The sequence below is a fragment of the Zeus faber genome (genome assembly GCF_960531495.2).
Source record: "Zeus faber genome assembly, chromosome: 3".
NCBI classification, from domain to species: Eukaryota; Metazoa; Chordata; class Actinopteri; order Zeiformes; family Zeidae; genus Zeus; species Zeus faber.
The window spans coordinates 8,326,023-8,346,005 of record NC_137190.1 but is presented as its reverse complement, the minus strand read 5'-3'; the positions used below and the strand labels follow the sequence as shown (position 1 = coordinate 8,346,005).

The following is a 19,983-nucleotide window of genomic DNA, read 5'->3' as shown; positions in this document are numbered from 1 at the left end:
CTTTGGTTTGTCGATAAAAAAAAGACAAAAAAACCCTACGATTGGGAGTGATCAGTCTTTCCGTCGTCTGCACGTCTGCGTTTGCGTTTGGTTGAGTTTATTATTGCATCAAAACAGCTTTGTCTGCAGCAAGGCCAACATGGAAGTTTTTTACTGAACAAACAATATACAATCAAACACATCTTGTTCACTTTGCATAAATGACTAAATCATCATTGTAAACGTCATCCAAGATAACAATTGATTAAAAAAAATATATATTTTTTTTTTTAATAATTAAATAAGGAAATTATTAAAATAATAAAAAACAACGTCTCCATGTCGCTGACAAACGCAGACTCACTTCCGGCCTCCGGCCTCGCCTCCTATTGGCCGGAGGACAGGTCATCTGATCGGCGGCTCGCACAAAACCGCGCGGCACGCCCGGGGATCACGTGACAGCCGCGACCAGCGTCATGGCCGCCGGACCCGAGTGAGTGGCTCTCCCTCCCCGCAGCGCCCGACGGCGACGCGCGGTTCAAACCGGCTCCGAACGTCCATCATTTCGGGCTCTAGTCCTGGCCCCGCTGTGGTAGTCTCGGGCTGCTTCTTGCTGTTGCGGTTAAACGAACGAGCGCGCTCCGGGCGTGTTGCGCGCCGTGAGTTGCGGAACAGCCGCGGGTGCTTCCCGGCGTCGGTGCGGCGTCAACTTTATCAGCGCGATGCTAACGCTAATTCGAACGCACTGGGTGTTATTGTTATGTATTTAAGATGATGGGTTCCGCTTATTTCTAATTTCTAATTCAAACTATTCGGGGTTTGTTTCCCCGTGTTTTGCGGGGAGTTCAGACGGACGAGTGTCATACGAACGAAGGCTTTGAGGTAAATACAAATAAACAACAACAACACATGCACCGGGCTGACGCCAGCCTGTGACGTCACTCGGCGCCTTCCATGGCTGTGCGGGTGGAAACGCACACTGCAGACAAACTACCTGGAAGCCTCGCACGACGGAGTATTGCGTTGTGTGTTTGTTATTCTCTTACCGTCTAAAACATGTTCGCCGAGCGGTTGTACCTGGGCTCCCGCCGCCCCACCCGCCTCCACAGCCCCGCTCTCCTGGTGGAAAGATGCTGTGGTTCTAGAACAACAACTTGCCGGGCTTTGGGTGCATCCTCCCTGTTAGGTTGTTGACCTTTTTGTACATGTGCTCTTCAAATGATGCTGAATCGATAAATGATAAAACGACCGATGTCGGAGGTTATCTCACGTTAATCAATTCATCCGACTGAGGTAATCGTGTTGTTTTCCTGCTGGGACCCGGAGGAACCTTTTTGTTCATTATACTTGCACTGGAAAAAAAGTTGTCCCTACGTGGTGTGTGCAGTTGAAGAGGTCTGGGTGCGTTATTGGACCCTGCTGTGTGTTTTTGTTTACTAACATCTCTGTGCGTGTTTGTTGTGTGTGGGGTGTTCGTATTTTGCAGCCGCAGCATGGGTGAAGCCCGAGCAAAAGTTTCGATGTTGTGAGACAATAAAGTTGATCTTGAATCTTGAATTATCTAGATAATAAAAAAACTATAATGAAGCGATCTGCAGCCGTAGCCATTCAAATCGGCCACTTTTGAGATACAGGGATGAGTATGTTTCCTGTAATTCAATCTATTATTGTGCCTATCCAAATCTCCGCCAGTAGTTATATTTCATGATATCACCCTAATATCATCCTATTTGACTGTATTATATAAATGCTTTTGTAATAGTGGGGAGGAAAACATTTCCTCTTCTGAGAAGAATGTATACAGTATAATATATAATACATCTAATAACATGATAACAAATGCAGAATTTTTTAAAATGTAAGATGAAAATATTTTTAATATACATTTTTACCCTAACATATTCCAAACAACATTTTCAGGTTGGGTCTTACTTGAAGTTTGCCAATCTTGATTTAACTACATAGGTCATTTGGTATCTGGCAATGTCAAGTGTTGACGATTGGTGTGGAAAAATAACGTAACAGATGAACCTTTGCACTCAAGTAATTGGTAAATAAAGTTTGCTATCTTATCAGTGGAGTACGGGTAAAAGATCAAGTTTTATCATGCGTATCGAGGAAACTAAGGTTGCCTCGCTGAGTATATATCTAGTAAAATCTCAGAATATTATATTGCTAAGCAGGCAAGTTAACATCTCTGGGCCAACTATTAAATAAGTCAATTTGAAGATTCTCAAAATATACAGTTTGGTTCTCTCCTTTTCCAGATGTTTAATGTCCAAAATAGAAAAGTAAGCATGATTGGAATGTCTGCGATCCTAAGAAGTGAAATAGTTGAAACAAAAAAAGAACCGTCCAACTAGCTAACTTACCACATTTGAAGCTAACTTTCGATAAAGTAATAATCTTGCTCCATTGAGTGTGACATCAGGCCCCTTTGAAATATCACACTAGGCCGAGTCTCCCTTCTCGTTGCAGACCAGTCCACTGGCTTGGGAAGGAGACCCTGAGGGTGTCTGCTGCCCTGTTCGCAGAGAACCGCCGCCGGCTGTGCCAGGGGCTGAGAGCCAAAGCAGTGGGCACCAAGTCAGTGGTTCTGCTGCAGGGAGGGGAGCAGAAGCAGAGGTACTGCACAGACACAGATGTCCTCTTCAGACAGGTAGGATGTGACTGGTCAACAGACTGCTCCTTAAGCTCTTCATTCAGCCCACACAAACATATTATTTCTTTACAAGCCTTCTTTCCCCTAACTTTTGTTGACATTGCGCTCTGTTAATTCAGGCTTTAATTATTGCGAGGTGAAATGTACTTATTTTATTACTTTTTTTTGCACAAAGCTTCAGTGTCAGTTCAGGTCATATTGAGACATTGTTCTGAAGTTTTGGTGTACTCTCAGTGCAACATCACAGTTGTAGAAGTGTAATACCATTGAAACAGAAGTTGGAGCCACAATAACAAGGATAATGCATTTTTTTTGTTTGGCCTCTACTTTCACATCTTTGACCTTCAAAGAGCAACTGCTGCTCTTCCTAAAAGATGGCTTTTCTGGGACACATTGCCTTGTGTTGCTGCGATTTTTATTTTCAGTGGGGCACACTGATTTGGATTAATTTTCAGGTAGTGCACATGCTTTTTTTGGGGGTTTTTTTTGTCACTCCTGATGTTAAAGATGTAAAATAGTTGGGTATTATCACTGCATTTTTTTGCTGTTAACATCTACCTGTTTTGTTTTGGTTTCTAATAGTCTGAGATGAGCTGAAAGGGAAATGTCACAACATAGTTGTATATTACTATATTGAACAGTATGAGCATTATTGACACCCTGTCTGATTTTTTGGATTCCATAGGAGTCCTTTTTCCACTGGGCTTTCGGAGTGACGGAGCCAGACTGCTTTGGAGCGATAGACGTGGACACGGGGAAATCCATCCTTTTTGTTCCCAAACTGCCTGAGAGCTATGCAACCTGGATGGGAGAGTAAGTCGTTTGTCCATGGTGTTCTGTACAGCTGACATCACCACCAGCATGCTGATGGCTTCCATTTAGAATCCGAATAGCAAAAACAGCATGTAGGTCATTGTTTTGTGTAAGTCATTGTTCTGCATCTTCAGTGCTCGTACTGGGAGACAATTTAAGTTAAATCCATTCAAACCGGCCCTGTGGGGGTCACAGTTTTAACAGAGGCCCATAATAAATTTTCCCTTGCGGTAATCCCACTGCGTAGCAATGTAAAAAGAATGCATGGTGACATGACTATTAGATAGATGTTGTGGTGTGAAGGAAGAGGTGATGTTAACACCTCCAGTTGCTGGGCTCCCCTGGCTAATTCGTACATAAATAAATCGCCTCCTCGGTGGCAGGGCAGTGAATCGCAGTTTCCATAAATTATTTTTATTTCATTTTTATTTAATCATGAATCAATTGGTTATTTGCTCATTTATTGAACCAGTGAAGCGCTGCATTTCTAAATAGATTGACTTCCAGAAAACGAGGATAACACCCATTGTTGCTATAGTAACAACAAAAACTGCAGTATGCTAATTGGTAAAGTTTGGTAATTAAAATAATTGGTTCTCGCAGTGTTTCAGTCTACCATTTACATATCGTATGGGGAAAATAAAATGATGTGTGTGTATTTGGGAAGCATTTTGAAATTCCAGGTGTATCTAAATGCTTTGATAATTGTCATACCATGAGACTCATGGTAATGCAAGGTGTTTATGATTGAATGGGTCTTTTCACCTAGTCCGTTTAAACTTTATCAGCATTTTTCAAAGTTCACATTGCATTCAATATATGACATAAAATGCACTTATTATTTTGTGGGATACAAGCATTTGTGTTACATATATTAAGCTGGACTATTTTTCTTCCTTAACCATTTGTTTTCTGCCTGGACAGCATCTACCCTAAGGAGCACTTTAAGGCCAGATACGCCGTCGAGGAGGTGGAGTACACGCCTGATGTAAGCCCGCCCGCGATGGCGCAAGTGTTCACGTCCTCGTGATGCCTGCGACCTTTTCCCTTTGCAGTAACTGAACTTTAGAGTTAAGTTACTGAGCCGTGAAGTTACAGGCCTGGAAATCGGCGCATCCGTAGGCGGCTTCAAAGGTGAAAGCCATCATTCTTTTATTGGGCCTTGAGGGAAAAGATAAAAGCTGTGGTTGTAGATGGTCTGAGCGTGGATCTAGGAGGTGTAATCAAATATATCTAAACCTCAAGAGCTGCTCCTCCATCTCAAACCTCAAATCTGAAGACACGATTGGGAACTTTACTTCTGCAATTGAATCCACCAGTGATAGCCCTATAATTATATTATAAAGTAATATAAGTAAATAATTTGATTTAAATGGCTGCATCTAACTAACATAAACCAATTCAATTTTGATTACTTTAAAAAGTTCTCTTTCAAAGTGCTCTGAAACCAAGTTCATAAAAAAATGACCTTTCAAAAAATATTTTATTTAAGACAGACCATGCAACATGAAGAGACGTGACACTAATGTGTCATGTTGTTCTAGTACAACTAAAGATCAGTTCCCCAAATACCCAGTGCATTTATGACCACTCTCAATTTCCTATTCCGCTTTCCAGTGACCGAGCACACATTGAAATAACGAGGGTAACCAAGGCCTTTGTTTTGCAATTAGTCACAGCGAGCGCTCTCGGGATGTTGAGGCCATATCCTGTTTAGAGCCAGAGAGACTCGTCACGTTGCTATGGTGGGTAAGGTACGGTGGCCATTTTGAACAGTCTCTTTACACAGCGTTTACAGTTGACACATTCTCCCCTTGTCTTTTCATTTAAACACAAATGAAAAGACTGAATGGAAATCGGAATCAGGTTTATACGCCAGGCACATATTGTTCCGGTTGAAGCTTGGTGACAATTGGAATAAAAAAAACCCCCCAAAAGTCTGAAAAATGGAGAATAATAGTAGAATAAAAAGTGAAATAAAAATAACATTCGTAAATGATGAATGAAATGGAATTTCAGAATTAATGGAGCGAGCAGCAGAGTGAATCTTCAGGGCTTTATTAAGCAAAGGGCCAGGCAAGGTTTCTTATTCAAGTGTTTCCCGTACATTGATTTATTTGTGGTGGCCTGCCACAATATCAACATTGACCGTCACATATTGATTTTCAATTAAATTTTTTTTTTTTTTACTATTTAAAATGGATAAAATGTTATTTCTTTGCAAAGCCACGCACAGCACCTTGATGTGCAGAGCCCCTGCTCCCCCCACCTCACTCACTCACTCACTCACTCACTCACTCTCACAAACAACAGACTCGTAGTCCCTCCTCTCCCTGCACGCTCTCATTCATGCCCTGGATGTTTATAAGGTCGGGCGCCGCGCCGGTTCCTATACAATCGGTATCTACCGGACCGAATCGCACCGCAGATCTCGGTGACTCATTTTGGGGCCACGCCCGAGCTGCCGATTGAAATACCAGCCCTCCGGTGCTCCGAAACTGGAGTGCGCCGCTCGAAATCCTCTGTACTCCTCTCCCGCGCGACCCGCCTTCTAACTTCTGGCCGAGAGCCAAACGGCAGCGGCGCTCGTCAATGTCACATTCTGTTAATTCCGAACAAGCATTGAAGCCCTCAGAAATAATATGATATCGTTGATCGAAAACGCAAACACGTTTTGGCTCCTCTGTGTGTCCTGAAGGAGTGATCAGGGCTCAGTGTGCACTCCTGTCCCCCAGTCAGCTACTACCACAAATACAATCCAGTTCTGTGGGAAACACTGTACTCTGTATGTTTCTTAATTAGCTTTTCTTGTTCCTGACACCAAATCTTAGACTGAGACTCAACAACTAGTACTGTTGGCTTTTAGCTGGAAGGGCAGTGTCCCTCTCGAAGCCTGACTAATTCTCGTTGAATTAATGTTGTGAATTTTTTAACATTATGACAGCAATAGCCAAATATCCCTGCTTCAGTTTGGCCATAGGTGTCCTCCTTTACATTCAGACCTCTTGCAGTGATCAGAGTTGACGTTCTGATGTGTCCCTGAGTTGCAGGAAGCCATAGACACCTCAGTACCAATTTGCAGTGATATCCTTTCTGTCACAAAATAAGAATGCATCTCCTCTTCAGTCTCATCCTTAATACTGAGTTCATTTACCACCTCTGCAGATCGCTGATGTCCTGTCCCGGCTGAACCCGGCAGTACTGCTGACACTGGTACGCTGTGTACTTTTTATACTCCTCTCTTATTGGCTTAATGGCTGTAATTTACAATGCTTGCAATACGTAAGTAAGCTTAAACTTTTTACAAGACAGTGCAAGCTGTATTTGTAAATGTAATGAGTTGCAGTTTACTTGGTTTTAAAGCTGCCCAGGAGCTAACGACGGTGCTGCAGTGACATTGAACTGTCACCCCTCATGTGTTTGTGTTTTTTCGGAGGCCAGCGAGGACTGAACACCGATAGCGGGAGCATCTGCCGTGAATCCTCCTTTGAAGGAATTAGCCGGTATGCTTTATTTGCGTCAATTATTCATTAATGTTATTATGCATTTCTCGGGCGGCTTCTGGGAATTTTGTTTTATCAGGATGCCGCAGAAGCTCAGACATAGAGATTACCAGTGATTTCCATAATTTTGTAACGAATTTGATTAAACAAACGCTTGTCACTTGTAAGTTGTCAATTAATGCCACTGTTCATTTTATTCTTGCTGGTGGCGTTAATTATTGTGTTTCATTTTCGCTATCCGTGTAAATCGTTGTTTGTTCACGCCATCTGTTATGCACGCTGACCTTTTCTACTTGAAAACACTTGGGGGGTGTTCTTCAAGCTTCAAACACCTTTTTAGATGTCCACCAACACACTGTGAACATACTCAGATTGCGGTTTTGCCCGTGACCCTGAGATAAATTTCCAGCATAATTACTTCACATTCCATTCAGAGAGCTTAAAAATTAAAAGCTGCATTCCACCTGTTGTGTTATATGTCATGTACCTCTCGTTACCGTTTGTTTTCCTTGTCAGCTTCCAAGTAAACAACACTGCATTGCATCCAGTCATTGTGGAATGGTAAGTCATTATTCAATAAGATATTTATTATTTCATCTTAAAGGCATGCAGTCGTTTTTTATTTCCTTTCTTCAGTTTTATTTTAATTTGTTTTTCCTTTTAATGTTGCTCATTGACATTCTACCGACTCAGAATCGTTGAGGCTTCCTCGGGCTCTGTGTGCCGAGCTGTAATAGTCTTCGTGCTCGCCTGGCTGTCCCTGGCGTTAGGCTCTGGACTCTCCAGATGAATTGACATTTTCAGAAATGAGGAGGAATGCTTTTCGGTCACGCCTCCTGGGAAGAGCGACTGGATTGAACCCTCCTGTCTAGAGTATTGCAGCTTCCTCTTAATGGGCATTCTTTTTTATGAGCCCGGCTTCCATTAGTGTTACCGCTGGTAACCGTAGCCCCCGTGTCATTTCTTAAGGACCATTTTCTTCTTGTAGAAATTCTCATTATACACCGGCGCTTGTTTCAGGCTGAGCCCCCGGGAGACAACACGGAAACTGTTGGAAGAATAATGAAGATAATAATGATGTAGATGGATAAAATCTACAATAACAACAATAATAATAATCTATTTCAGTCTTTCACTAAGATAATAGGCTGTTGGGGATTGATACGTGTACTGATATGGGTGTCAGGATGCAGTGTCTTGATATACCTGACAAATAGATGTATTTTGCGGATAACAGAGAGGCAGAATAAGGCTGGCTAGGTGGAATACTGATGCCACCGCTTCTCCAGCCCAGATCCAGGAGAAACGTTTGAGATACTGTGTCTCACATTGAACAATTATTTGGGTTTTTTTAAGATGCAGAGGTCACACGCTCGTGACTTTTCAAAGATTGGAAAACATCGGAAACTGTAAATTACTGTGACAGCCTCATATTAAGTTATCCGAGGAGGCAGGGATTGTCTTGAGGCTGCCTGGAGTCTTCGACCTCACACTAACAGACCGCCGGAGATGAGAGCAGGAACAGACGGAACTACTGAAGTTAACATTGCCGAGCTGCGGTTTCCTGTTTTGGAAATTTGTCTTGTGAAAGTGAAATCGGTGTTGTCAGTGTTACTGAGAGAACAGACTCACAAAGTGCTGTTGCAGTTACAACCAATCTGATCTTATTGGGCTTTCTCATCGGCCTTAATTGATAACAGATTAAGACAATAAATTGGGAACTTGTCGCCAACAAAAAGCAATGGAGCCTTTCCCTTTTAGAGATGAAATATAACCCAACAGAGCTCAACACTTACTTTTAAAAATGGTTGCCAGGCCGGCAACCAGGCGTCAGCTTTTGGTTGCGGAAACTGTAAATATGGTTGCCATTTTTATTCACCTTATATTTTGACAATTTTTTGTAGTTTGTGTTTCATCTGATGCTTTACTGAATTTGAATATTCAGAGGGTAAGAAACAAGTCAGGACAGACAAGAGCTGTGATAACACTACTCCCCTGGTCACACTCACCTGATCACACTCAGCCTGTGTCCCTGTCTCTCTCTAACACCCACATGTATATGCTCACAGACAATAATAATCTCAACAGTCCTGTGTGTCCCTCATTGTTAATAGTGGTAAATTCTAATCTTCATCTTTCCATTTAAAAGAAGCTCTCCACCAGATGAGGTCTGAGCAATGCTCATTGTTAATGCTCTCGGTCTACAAAAATAAGAACTGGTTATTGTATTGTAACAGCTATATGTTGACAAATTTGACCAAATTGACTGGATAAAAGACAAAAAACATAAAAACAGCGGCAATTCACGGGTTCGAGCCTTTTTGCGCTCAACAAAGGGAGCAGCTCAATCGGCCTAGATTAAAGCCGTGAGCAGCAATGAGCGGGTCTTCACAAAGCTGAGCAAAGTCACTTCAGACAGTTGACTTCTGTTTAAAGGAGTGAGACCAATCACACACTTGTTGTATCATCACAACGTATGCAGCGTTACAATTATTTTGCACTCAAAATTTTTGCTGTTTACAAAAACTGCTAAAATGAGTCGCCAGCGACATTCGCTGAAACGCAAGTGGGTTGCATCCTGGGCCCTAATAACCTTGCTTTACTGCCATGATGGACTCTTCGGCTGACAGTGCTGTCAGCCGGCAGGAGAGGCGCTCCGTGGGGCGCTGGGGTTTTAGAACTCCACTATGAGCAGGACGCACAATTTTTGGTTCTCTGACTGTGTGGAAATCTGATGTTTTCACAACACAGATGAAAGGAAGAAAGGCATTAAAACAAGTTCAGGTGTTGGTGCGCACGTGAGTCAATGCACATGCAGCGTTCTGGTTCCCACTGTAACAAAAATATTTAGATATCACCAATGCAACAAATGTATTTATTTTGGTGTGCACAGTTTGCTGTTTGTGTTTATGTTAAAAAGGTTGCCAAAGGTGTAACAGAGGCACAAAATGGTTGCCAATTGACTCTGGTTGCCGAGGGCAACAGTCACTTCAATTCATCAGCACTGATTTAGAAAAGTGTAAATTGTCCTACTGTCCATTTTTAGAGCAAATAAATGAATCAAAACCAAATTTCCAGAGAAACTGTCTGAACAATATGGTTTATGTATATCATGCAAATGTATGCTGGGTCCAAACCATGTAGTTCTTCCTCCGGGCAGTTTTAATTCAAGATCTTCACGTTCGCTCGTCCCAGCAGCATGTCAGCAGAGCAGGTCTGTGGTGTCAGATGTTTGTGTTCTGTTTGCAGCCGCCTGCTGAAGACCGACATGGAGCTGGAGGTCCTGCGCTACACCAACAAGATCTCCAGTGAAGCCCACAAAATGGTGAGATCCCTCGCGGAGAGAGGATAAGATCAAATCTAAATACATGGAGTCACCTTTATTTTCACGAGGGAGATTCATTAATTTTCAACGAATATTCAAACTGGTCTCGTGAAGAACGTGGACTTGTATCTGACCCTGTGAATTAGAAGTGCGCGATATGACGATATTAGATTGTGAACGATGTCTCCACGTTCTGCCTTGACAGAGAGATGGTGAGCATTGTGCCACACTGCGCCTTCTGTCAGTGTCAGTCCTTTGGCTCATACGGGCATTGAAAGTTGTTTTCTCAGTCAAATCCTAAATCACACTATTTGCTAGTCGGTGACTTGTAAATCAGGAATGGGAATAGTGTCCTTGAGCAAGACACTTAATCCCTAATTGCTCCTGATGGCTGCGTCCGTCGGTGTTTGAATAAGTGTAAGTCTCTTTGGATAAAAGCGTCTGCTTAATGTAATTTAAAGGAATCCAGCGGCAGAAGATAAGGCACAAAACGTACGCATGGAGCGCACTAACGGGGGTGGGGGTTTCATTCAATTAGTAAACAGAAATAAAAAAAATATATCTAAATTTAAATAAAACACATTATCGCTATTTGTTTTGTTTGGCAAATCGGGGAATGCGGACACTCAGCGGCCGTGTCGGTTCTGGCGCCGGCTCAACATCATCATAAAAGTATTAATACAAGACAGAATAACAAGGTGATCCTACAACGTGTTTGTTAAACACCGCCCATAAACGTCTCACTTTGGTGATAACATTAAGAGCCAGGCGCGGTGAGGCTTTGTATGTGGCGCCGGTCGCCCCCCCCCTTTGTTATCTTCTAGGGCTGTAGTTCTTTAAATGTGGAAATTAATTTGGCTGTACTGTTGATTAACTTAAAAACGCGTAAAAAAAAAAAAGATTGGTGATAAGATCGTGATCCTGCCTGAAAAGAATGGTGATGTGATGTTTTTGCCATGTCGCGTAAACTGAGTTTAGAGAAACATTTTGCAGTTATTTGGGCGCGGCAGGATCCACTGAAGCTCTGGATTACGTTGAGTTGAAGTCGTCAAATTCTTCCTTGATCCAGTAGCTCAAAGGACGGCGGTTTGCAGAAATGGCTTGTTGAAGCAATATGCCTGGTGCAAAACACGTTTTTTTTTTTTTGTTTTTTTTTTTGGCAGCATCAACACCCCTTTCAGAAGTTCACAAGCCGCCTCGGGCAAACCTTTGACATTTTCTTTTCTTTTTTTTTTTTTTTCTCCTGACAATAACTGCAATCATTTTATTTTGGATGAGTGTGTTATTATTATTATTTTATGATTTAGGCGCGATAAAAACAACAGATTATCACAACAGATAATTAATAACAATGTTAAAAAAAAAAAAACTAAAACATTTCATTGAAACGTTTGCAGCTTTACCTACTCAGTGGTGCCATGTCGGCTTCCAACACTCAAGATCACAAACTTGTTGTTTTCCTCTGCAGGTCATGAAGCATGTCAGACCTGGACAGAAAGAATACGAAATGGAAAGGTGAGTGAAATCCCTTTTAGGATTCGGCCAGTTTTCACATGTAAAGTAACAACGCACGGGAATTTGGCACATTTCCCACCTGCAGAGGTGGGTTAGACCAAAAAAAAACAAAAAAAAACAAAACGATTTGCAAAAGACATTTTAGCAACTTATAAGTAAAGAATGTCACAGCACGTAGTCTACACACATTAACATTTGACAGCAGATTACACGCATGAGCTATGTAAGTAGAAATTAAACATTTATCATCCGTCTGAAAACATAAATCCACACAGGAGGTAATAAGGGCAGTGTATCGTATAAGTTGTGAAGTGATCGGATCAGGAGATTAAAGAGTGTTCCGCCCTATCTGCAGCGCGCACTGTGTAGGTACAAATTAATCAGGGAAGCGGCAGAACAGCGTGTTTCTCTTCCGCCTACGGCTCCACTCCTTTGGAGATGCCCCTGCGATAAGCGGCGTTTTGGCCTCTCGCCGGTTCACTCCGTCAACCTTTTTTTTTTTTTTGCTAAATGTCGCCGGGCAGATTTGCCAGATCTGGCAGGAGCTCGACTCTCACGTGCGAGGGGAGGGAAACGTGACGAGGGGGTTATGACGAAAGACCACCCGATTTGGATTCCCTCCTGATTAAGAGCGGGAAAACAAAAAAAGAAAAAGAAGAGGGCGTGTCGAGTAAACGCTGAAGTCTGACCCATCCACCGCACTGTAAACATGTACAGTATATAATAAATGACCAATTCATTATTTAAGTCTAGAACATTTTTTAAAAATGCCACTGAAAAACCACTGGGTGGCTAATAGTAGATTATTATTTTCTTTTCTTTTTTTTAATGGATGGAAAAGTAAATGAATATACCGGGTTTTATTTATTTCCTCATTGGTTGTTTATTCTTGTTCTTCTGTTGCATCACAAAATGACAACGCACTGTAAGTGTGTCGGCTTTATTATTTCTTCGGCTACTGCTGGAAAAAAAAGTGTGTTGTGGTGACCTCGAGCAAGGCATCGAACCTCTGAAAGCCCAACACAAGTACTCGCGGGGAGGCTGGGCGCCCGGATGGGGTCGATCGGCAGCGAGCAGGGCTCTGTTAATGCAGTCTGAAGAGCAAGACGTTCACTCATTCGCACTTTCCATTTCAGGAGCTCCGCCATGTTGTGTCTAACGTCAGGTTGCTAGGACTCCAGATTTGTTATGATTAAAACTCACTTTGTCATTGTGTGTGTGCATGTGCGTCCGCCACGGCAAGTCAAGTTCATAACATCAACTTGCTGAGCTTAGCTGGATTTCTAACACTATAACATTTGTTCTTGGCACATTTGCATATGTAAATATTATTTTTCCCACCAGAGAGCCTGTTTGGTATGAGAGCTCTTGGCCCCACACGGCGCGATGTTTGATGTGCACTAAGGGTACGGCTGGCTGCTAGCGATGAGGGAACCAGCGCTAGAAAAATTCTTAAAAGGCACCAGGTCATAGGAAGTGCAAGACTTTCCGCTAATTAACTTTTCTTTTATTTTATTTAATTTTTTTTATTTCAATTAATAATTAATATTTTTTTATTTAACCCTTTCATTCCGGCTAACCAGGATACTTCATTGAACATGTGATCCCCCCCCCCCCCCTGCAGCCTGTTCCAGCACTACTGCTACACCCGAGGGGGGATACGCCACACCTCCTACACCTGCATCTGTGGAACGTACGTCACCAGTGCATCCTTTGTTACTTCATCAGTGATGGGTGATGAAGGACCGCTTCAACATGAGCACTTACCGTAGTTAAAGGGGACCTGTTATGCTTCACCTTATTTTCTGTCATACATTGTGTGTGTGTAATCGCTGTGAACAAAACGCTCGGTTTCCAAAGCTTTTCTTATTTTATTTTTTCTGCTCTCCGCACAGACCCACGTCAGCTCGTCACGGGTTTCTTTATGTGGTCATCTGTGCCATCCCATGGGGCGTGCGTCTCTCCGAACAAAACCCATACAAATAGTGGGCTTCCTTTATTGTCGATGTGTTTATTGTATTTTTATTTTCTGACGTTTACGTGAAACAAAAGGCCCGCGTGCGACAGTCTGCGTCTCCCACAAGCCTGGAAAGCGGCAACGAAAGTCGGAACAGACTTTTAAATGATGCCTTGTGTAAATGTGATGAGTGAAGATTCAGCAACTGGATTGATTATTTTTTCGCCTCAAACTTGTTCAGAAACAGATTTTGGAGGACTGATGAGGTGAAATCAGTGAAAGTTAGGGAGTAAATACATACATTCAATAAATACAGTTCTTGGCTCACAGAACCCGTGGCCTTGGGAGGGTTGGCTCCTCCCACTGAAACACAATGGATTTAGAGGCATGTTTTTTGGGGACCTCAGTTCTCCATTAACTTGTGTAAAAAGGAGCATAATAGGTGCACTTTAAGTAAATATGAATTAAAAAATATTAGTAAGCAATGAAATCAAATATACTAATTCCCACATTAACGCAATATCTCACACAGTCATTCTCATTGTTATTAGCGCGCTTGTTACACATTGGGGTTGCTCCAGTGCAGGGTGGGCTGTTGTTTACAATTTTGATACTGGTAGCATTACAGAAACCTTTAATTTAATACAGGTTTGTCAGTTTTTTTTATACCAATTTCCATAGAGAAAGTACAGATACTACTGACTCAAATGTTTAGGCTTTTTTTTTTTTTTTGGCTCACTGAGGCTGGAGAAATGAGAGATTGCTTTGGTACAATAGTATGAATGAAGCTGAGCTCCACGTCCTTTGATGCTCGTCCATCACGCCACTGGCGCAGGACGCCGCCCTCCAGGGGTGGAGTTCAAAGCTCGCTTCTTTAACTTTATCATTATTTTCAGGACCAACAGCTGGTCGTGGAGGTAGAGTTTTGGAAGCAGAGGAGCAGCCACTCATTCACTCACCCCGTAATGTTTTGTTGCCGTGTGTCCTTGGGCTCAACTATCTGTGCTGCTGCAGTGGAAACGGCTCTTTTTTTTTTGCTGTATAAGAAACAAGCATTCAATGTATTGGTGTTATGTTGGTCTTGGTGTTGTGCATGTTTGCAGCCTCAAGTGACCGAGAGGGAGAAAACTAATTGACTCTTAAAGTGAAAAGGAGGGTTTTTCCCGTAAGTTTACTAAAATAAAGGTTTCCGTTTCAAATGGAATTCTGGGACTTGCCGTGTAATCCACCCAACAAAGACCATGTTACGGATTTCCCCGTGAATAGAAGTTTATATGAAATGTATTTTAAGGTCGTTGAATACCAAATCGCTGGTTCATGAAAGCCATAATTAACTGACATTACGAGCCACTTGAAAACTGTGCAACATGCATGAACCAGTGTTTATCCATCTTTTCGTCTTTTTGTTTGTATGGCTCATTCTTACACAACGTTAACACAGAGGCACCAACTCATCCATCCTCCACTACGGCCACGCCGGCGCTCCCAATGACAAAACCATCCAGGATGGAGATATGTGGTATGTCGTTTTGGATATTTCCTACTATTTTTAGTCAAACAAAGAACCAAACCAATGTCTAGTGTCTGTGCATTTCAGCCATGATTATTTTCCACACCTTCCACGTTTACACTGATCGGCCTATCAGCGCGTGGCACCTGATCACTGCTGTGAAGTGACATATTAAGAATAAATGACAAATTCCAGCATTTATTTGAGAAGTGCTCAAACCAAATGAATAAAAGTTGTGCATTGTACTTTAGGTACTGTTTGCTTTATTTCATGCTGTTAAATAAGGAACATACTTAAAAGACATTTATAAACGATTCTTTCACTGAAATCTATGAAATATACATAAATATAATCTAAAAAAAAACAAGGTTGTTTCCTAAAGAACGGTGTCTTCATGTTTAAGGCTGGACAGGAATATTAGGAGAAAACGACAGGAAGTTTAATATTGGGATTTTGTAATTCTACAACCTAATACAACATGGACCAAAATAATTTTTGTCATTATTCTCAGTATCACCCCCTTGGCAGAGTCACAGTAGTGTAATAAAATGTCTGCTTGCTATGACGTGGTGTCCTGTTCCCCGCAGCCTGTTCGACATGGGTGGAGAGTACCACTGCTACACCTCTGACATCACCTGCTCCTTCCCAGCCAACGGGAAGTTCACCGCGGACCAGCGAGGCATTTACGAGGCTGTGCTCAAGTCCTCCCGAGCCGTCCTGGCGGCCATCAAACCAGGTAGGACGGCCTCCCCCGTGCAGAACGGTTGAAGCCGCCCGCTCCGTCTCTTGAGTGCACCGCCACCGGGTCTTACGGTGGTCTGCGGAGATCTCTTTGGAAACGTGGGACTGTGCGCCAACATCTGCAAACAATCTCATCTCCCCTCTTACCTAATTTTCCGGAGCCACGCGGCGGTTATGTTTGCGTTTTCCGTTTCACACACACGTAGGGAAACTGAAATAAATCAAAATCCAACGTAAAAACACGCCGGGCGCCTCTCTCTGTATTTCTTCTTCTCGCCAAATTACCATTCACTGTAGTCCTCTCCCCCGTGCAACGTCGTGTTCGGTTTGTCAGGCTAATTGCATTACAAAATGAGTCCAGCTGTAATTGTAAGTTAAAAAAAAAAAAAAATTATGAATGAAAAATAATTCTTAAATGGTATGCCACGTCGCTTCCCCGCACATTAATTCAGGGGCTTTAACAACCTGAAAGTTCCCCTTTAATACGACGGATGTGTGTGCTCGTGTTCCTTCCCCACTTCCCCACTTCATCCACCGACCTCGTTTTGTCTGTAAAACTGCCCTTGCACCACTGCCAGCCTCCTCCCGACACCGAATCTGACAATAGTTTTGCTCCAAGATGATCTGCCCCCCACCCTCCCCCAAACCACCCCCACCCCCCTCTGAACCCGACTCGGTGTGGGTGAGACTAGTGGAGTGGTTAAGTCCTGCAGTAATACTTGTAGTTTTCTTGTGCTGACCAAGGCCCCGGCTACTAAACACTAGATTCAACTGGACAGCAGTGATCTGAATGTAAAGCTCTTCATGTTGATTGGGAATTCATCCACTTTCGTCGGGAGCTCGGCCGTTGTCAAAATGCGCCGTGGCTACAGCCGTTAAGTCGTTGTTGCCTTTGGACTTCAATGGGAACGGAAACAGGCAGTTTTCTAACGGCCCCTCTGAAACTGTTTAATTTATCACAACTACGAAGCGGTGAACTAAACAGCCAAACCCTCCATTCAGCTGCAGTGTATCTGCGGGTCCATTCACAAGTTCATGGCTCACAACTTTATGCTGTGAAAATATTTTCCACAGAGCTCCATTATCGCCCCTCGGTCTGAAATGTGGTTCAAAAAGCCAGGAAATCGATCCTGATTTGATCCGTTATATGTGCGATGGGGATGCGCCCAATGTGAAGTCCCGGGCCGGTACCCGTGTTTTCCGAGCTCCCCTGAACGCAGCATCACTTCCTGCTTGGGGCGCTGGAGAGCCGTGTCAGTCTTCTAAAATCGATTGCGGCGTCGTTCTCTGAGGCGTTAAAACAAGACAAAAAAAAGGCTGACATGGTTCACCAAATATATGTTGGAAAAACACTGGATAAACATCGGCCAACGTCGTCTTATTTGCAGACGGCGAATATGAGCCCAGAAATCGGTGCACCCCTAATAGGTGATAACTTTATTTTACAACAGTAATGAAACGGCCGTAGTTAAGATTCAAGCAGGAAACTCTTCCCACACCGAGGCTTCTTGTGTTTCCAGGCGTGAAGTGGACCGACATGCACCGCCTGGCTGACCGCGTCCACCTGGAGGAGCTGCTGAAGATTGGGATCCTGAAGGGCACCGTGGAGGACATGATGAAGGTCCACCTCGGCTCCGTGTTCATGCCCCACGGCCTGGGACACCTGCTGGGCATCGACGTGCACGACGTCGGGGGCTACCCTGAGGTCAGTGCAGCTTCCCCCCCGCTGCTCCCGGGAAGTGAAAACGTTTTCTGGTTTTTTTTCACCCCCCTCCGAGCGAAGGGAGGATTTTGAGGCGCGTGGGGTCCTTGGAGGAGGATTTACTTCCTTGCGCAAGGGAACATTGGCCAAGTGGATGCGTGGGGCTCGAACCGGGCTCCTCCTCACTAACCGAGTGCGTAAGGAACCAGCACAACAGTGATGTTTGCTTCAACAAGGCTCTCACTGAGCGGAGTCATTTTGCACAAAGCCAGAGGCCACGCGGAGTCGGACTGGAGAGCTGCTTCCAGGACCAAAAACTCTGGTCCTTGAAACGTCTTCCATTCAGTTTTACAAATATTAGGCCTTTTAAAAGCCATTAAATAGCGTTCGATTTGAATTTACAACAAACATAGATGTTGTTTGATGAAGCCGTATTTATTGTTTGGTCAAAAGTTCTTCTGCATCACCCTCTCTCCCACTGAACCTGATACCTGCCTCCTGTTCCGCATGAATCCTGAAGAGAAATCATGTTCCTACTTTTCCCAAGTTCTGTGGAGGGGGGGAGGGGGGGGGGTTACTAGTTCCATGTATTCCAGTTCTTAATCCCTAACCTTGCAGTTCATAACATAACTTACCCTATTTCTGCCAAATATTCACCCAAAAATCTGTCAAATCAATCATATCTGGAAAATTGTCTTTGAAAAGGCTCTTAAAACCTGCAAACACCCTGTATCCTGAAGGACCAGTGTCGGCGTCAATGAAAAACAATGATATTAGTACATGTAGTATGTACTATATGTAGTATACATATTGTTTACCCACTATTTTTATAGACTTGTACATCAGCCTCTTCAGCTAAAAACTGCCACGGAGCGAGCGTGACGGTGGTGGTGTTTGTCCGTCCAGGGCGTGGAGCGCATCGACGAGCCCGGCCTGAGGAGCCTCCGAATGGGCCGCCCGGTGCAGGAGAGGATGGTGCTGACGGTGGAGCCGGGGATCTACTTCATAAACCACCTGCTGGACGAGGCCCTGGCCAACCCCACCCAGTGCTGCTTCATCCACAGCCACGTGCTGGCTCGCTTCCGCGGCTTCGGAGGGGTCAGTCCGCCCGCAGCGTGATTTTTGATGCGTGGCACACACGTCGAAATCCACATTTTTATGTTTTTGGTTTTTTTTGGTTTTAAATCTTCAGTGGTTTAAGATTTGAACCAGGCTCCATGTCAGATGTTCGGTCTACTCATCATGACAAACTAATGTTACTGACGGGAAACACACAGCGTGGCCTCGACGTAAACAGGATTCAGGCTGAGCTACCTTTCTGTTGTAGACACTTAAATAACGACTTTTATTTTCCAGTGTCCGCCTCGCTAACGCCTTAAGGTTCATCAAGGTTTGGACGCGTCAAGCTAGCGCCACGCCCTCACGTCTGCATGTGCATTCATCTTAAGTGTGACGTTGCCGTGCGCAGGTCCGCATTGAGGACGACATCGCGGTGACGGCCGACGGCGTCGAGCTGCTGACCTGCGTCCCCCGCACGGTGGAGGAGGTGGAGGCCTTCATGGCCGAGCCCCAGAAAGACTTCAGCCCCGTGGTCGGCGGCGAGATGCTCTGAAAGACGTCGCTCAGAAGGCGCCCGGCGGAACGGAAACAAAAAATGTCAGATATTTTTTTTCAGCCAAATCTTCCCATCCAGATGCTAAACCCGCAAATAAATACAGACGATGAATCATGATAACAAAGCTTGGTATAAAATTGAAATCCTTTTTGAAATTTTATTATTTTATTTTGGAAAAAAAACACCACCACTGTCCTGTTCTTTTTCTGCATAATGTTTTAATCATTTTATTCATTGACAATTTACAGAAATAAATACAGATTACGCAACTGATAAACTGTCGAATCAGTTCTGTGGTTGCCTGGTATTTTTTTTCATATTGGATCACGATCGTATCGTTTGTAATGTTTAAAAGGGTAAATCTGCACAGTGCAATACCCATTTTAACCTCTAGATGGATGACTCCCCTCGGGAAGCAGCCGTGTGTGTGTGTTACTTCATCAAATTCCAAAAAAGAGAAGTTTGCAATGAAGTTAATTGGTTTTATTTATCTGATGATTCTCAAAACAACACTCCTCATAGCAGTCGACCTTTAAATGTTGTGTTTCTGAGAGGACTGCGCACACGGGGTTCAGGTGAGCACACACCGCTGGAATCCAAAGGTTTGTTTCGGATTAGCCACCTCCCCCCGGCCCCCCCAGGGCCAAATCCACCGCGTACA

General features: G+C 43.5%; 1 protein-coding gene across 1 annotated transcript; it reads left to right on the top strand.

Moving 5' to 3' along the window:
- The first annotated feature begins 446 nt into the window (after positions 1–446).
- Positions 447–19,586, top strand: pepd (peptidase D). The gene is made up of 15 exons (XM_079997007.1): positions 447–472; positions 2,458–2,638; positions 3,327–3,454; positions 4,379–4,442; positions 6,620–6,667; positions 6,896–6,957; positions 7,474–7,518; positions 10,207–10,282; positions 11,751–11,797; positions 13,422–13,490; positions 15,196–15,273; positions 15,852–16,000; positions 17,526–17,710; positions 18,614–18,805; positions 19,176–19,586. Exons 1-15 carry the CDS (start codon positions 456–458, stop codon positions 19,317–19,319), a joined length of 1,485 nt encoding a protein of 494 aa, XP_079853133.1. The 5' UTR covers positions 447–455; the 3' UTR covers positions 19,320–19,586.
- The last annotated feature ends 397 nt before the right edge of the window (positions 19,587–19,983 follow it).

Excerpts from the sequence above, each read along its gene's own strand:
- pepd (XM_079997007.1), top strand. Across the intron at positions 10,283-11,750 it reads CCAGTGAAGCCCACAAAATG|GTCATGAAGCATGTCAGACC; the intron begins GTGAGATCCCTC and ends TTTCCTCTGCAG. Across the intron at positions 18,806-19,175 it reads GCTTCCGCGGCTTCGGAGGG|GTCCGCATTGAGGACGACAT; the intron begins GTCAGTCCGCCC and ends TGCCGTGCGCAG.